The following is a 2,872-nucleotide window of genomic DNA, read 5'->3' as shown; positions in this document are numbered from 1 at the left end:
AATGTGCTTGGTGGTTCTAGATGAAACAAAAAACCACCAGCTTAGTTGGGGAGCTGGAGGGAGTTCTTGAGCAGGCTTAGAATACTCTTATAATTCTACGCCAGCGTGGTGTAGTGGTTAAGAGCGATAGACTCGTAATCTGGGGAACCGGGTTCGCGTCTCCGCTCCTCCACATGCAGCTGCTGGGTGACCTTGGTCCGGTCACACTTCTTTGAAGTCTCTCAGCCCCACTCACATCACAGAGTGTTTGTTGTGGGGGAGGAAGGGAAAGGAGAATGTTAGCCACTTTGAGACTCCTTCGGGTAGTGATAAAGCAGGATATCAAATCCAAACTCCTCCTCTTCTTCTTGTTATATCAAGGTAACTGGTTCCAATTTACTACACATTAAAAAGGCAGGAGGTTAAAATGCAGACGGATCAAGGAACTGCCATTATTTCTCCACCTCATGACTTAACAATCAGATAATCAGCCTGTCTGCCTATGATGTACTCTGCTATCCATCTTTGGATCTTTAAAGGTCTAATAGTCACACACAGCCTTCCCCTTCCACCCCCACCATTACACTTGTCTTGAGGAGAGTTAAATGGTCTGACAATTCACTGAGCCTGGCCTGGTGAATTTGTCCCTCCAGGAACAATTGATTTTATTGTATTCTTTATTTGCAGAAAACACAGAGATAAAGCATTAAGGTATTGTTGTTGATGTTCAGCAAACCACTTCCTTCCTTTCTTTTTTTGGCACAAATAAATGTCATAGGTGTTACTTAACAAACCATGGATCAGCGACCAGCCTGATAACATGACTCAGACATATCAAAACAAGATTTAAAACAAGGAGACTTTCCACATTCAGCTAACAGTAAAACCTGCTCATAATCAGGAGGAGTTAGGTGGGAGATGACAACACTATTCATAAATTAGACATATATATATATATTTATATATATATAGTTATAGTTATCTCTTACATTGTAAAAGTAAACAGTGCAAAAGTATAATTCCTCAGGTGCCCTTCGGTGTGGAAAGCCTGAGGGTTACTTTTTTTCCCTTTTATACATTGTTACGTGTGTGTGATTTGTAAACATTGCTACCCATCCGCAGTTTGTGTTTTTAGCTCTTGTTCTTAAGAGACCCAATACTCATAATCCATATTATGGTCTGAGAGCGGGGGCACCTTCTTCATGTTAACTCTTTTGGAGACTTCCATTCAAAGAATTAGTGCAAATTTCAGAGAGTAGGAGGGGAAGAAGGAAAATAAGGCAATAGTTAGAAATGGCTCGTATCAGCATTAAAACACGAGTCCCTAATAATGTCTGCATTACCAGAAGGGCAGGAAGTCCCTCTCCTCCACTAGGCTGATGGAGAGGTTCTTCAATTCCTCCTCGGAGGACACCAGTTTGTAGCCCAGTTGTACCAGCACTTGCTGGCACGCGTTCTGCGTGAACGCCACAATTTCGAATGAGAGGCGGAACCGCCACTTCTCCGCAGTCGCCGCTGAGTTCCGGACAGTCCCGTACTTGTGTTTCGCCGCGGACCGATCACCCCTTGTGTTGTTCTGTATCCATCGTTCCACGTTGCTGTCCATGGGAATGCCAAGGAATTCATACATCTCCTCGGTCTTTTTTAAGGGATTCCTGGCCAGGTCTTCATACCTCACCAGCATGTATTTCCCCTTGAGCCAAGGCGGCCGGTTCAGCCCGGTGGAAACAGAGTTCAAAAAGTCCTCACAGACGGTGGTGAGCTGGGTCACGTCCAAGTTGTAGGGCTTCCTTCCTGTGCCATCCCAGATCCGCCAAAGTCTGTAAGTGTCTCGGAATGTCTCACTCCTGGAAGCCAGGATGCCCCTGGGGTCCCTCACCAATTGTATGATTTTCAAATTGAGCCTGGGGTCCTCCACCAAGGCTCGGAGGTCATTGACCTCTGGCACCCGCACTGTTTTGATAGCAACATGCCCGTGATCCTTACATGATTCGGTGGCCAGGGTCAGGTTCAAAGTGCCACACTTCTTCACACAGTCGCCTTCTTCCAGAGGTATGTCAGCGGATGCCGCCAGCGTCTCACAAACTGGTGGGGAGCACAGAGCTTTGCTAGCCCCCCTCCGGAAGAGCCTGTCCGTCGTGTGGTTCACGGGCTGGGGCTTGATGTAATTTTCCAGGAAGTAAAGGTCACAGTCGTAGAGGCTTCTCAGCAAATCTCGGCCAGCACCCAGCATGATCCGCCGGTCCGTGGAGCCCTTCATCTGCGTCAGCTTCGGGATCAAGGTGTACTGGACGTGGTAAAGGGGCTCAAACAAATAGAAGACATCAAAGTGCTGGTTGAAGAGCTGCCCGACGAAAGAGGATCCGCTTCTGGTGGTGGCCAAGATCAGAACATGTGTCTTCTTGGAGGTGTTGTAAGCGAGGGTGGGGTTTTCATCACACAGCCGGTCGGCCGATTCAATCTCCTGGTTCAGGCTACAGTTCATTGGGTTGGGAGGCACAGGGCAGCTGTGGAAGGACTTGGTCGTGAAGGTGCGGATGGCTGTGTACTGGATAGCGATGGAGGCCAAAGCAAGTAGGAGGACAGCCTTCCAGGAACATTGCATGGCTGGTCACCTTCATGGAGATTCTTCACAGAGGTCACTTTAGTATCTGCAACACAAGAGAGTCAGCCGAGTTGAATACGAGACCCACACAGATAACTTCATGTGCCCGTGAAATCTGAATTTGTGGGTGGACAACATGGTACCCTGCAACCTCTTAAGAATAAATTAAGCAAGGATGTCAAAACCTGCAAATTATGAACTTGATCTATTTCTAATCAGTTCTAACAGTCAAGTCTGGGGCTTTGTGGAATTGCATTTGTTTAGCTTTGCTTTTACCTATGCTTAGGA

General features: G+C 47.1%; 1 protein-coding gene across 1 annotated transcript; it reads right to left on the bottom strand.

The window, feature by feature from the left end:
* Positions 1-638: 638 nt before the first annotated feature.
* CHST1 (carbohydrate sulfotransferase 1) lies at positions 639-2,584 on the bottom strand (the record flags this gene model as incomplete). Its single annotated transcript, XM_083751987.1, has 1 exon — positions 639-2,584. One exon carries the CDS (start codon positions 2,582-2,584, stop codon positions 1,319-1,321), a length of 1,266 nt encoding a protein of 421 aa, XP_083608113.1. The 3' UTR covers positions 639-1,318.
* Positions 2,585-2,872: the final 288 nt, after the last annotated feature.

Source organism: Podarcis gaigeae (assembly GCF_964106915.1).
Source record: "Podarcis gaigeae genome assembly, chromosome: 1".
Taxonomy (NCBI): Eukaryota; Metazoa; Chordata; class Lepidosauria; order Squamata; family Lacertidae; genus Podarcis; species Podarcis gaigeae.
Note: the sequence above shows the minus strand (reverse complement) of the source record. Positions and strands in the feature narration are given on the sequence as shown.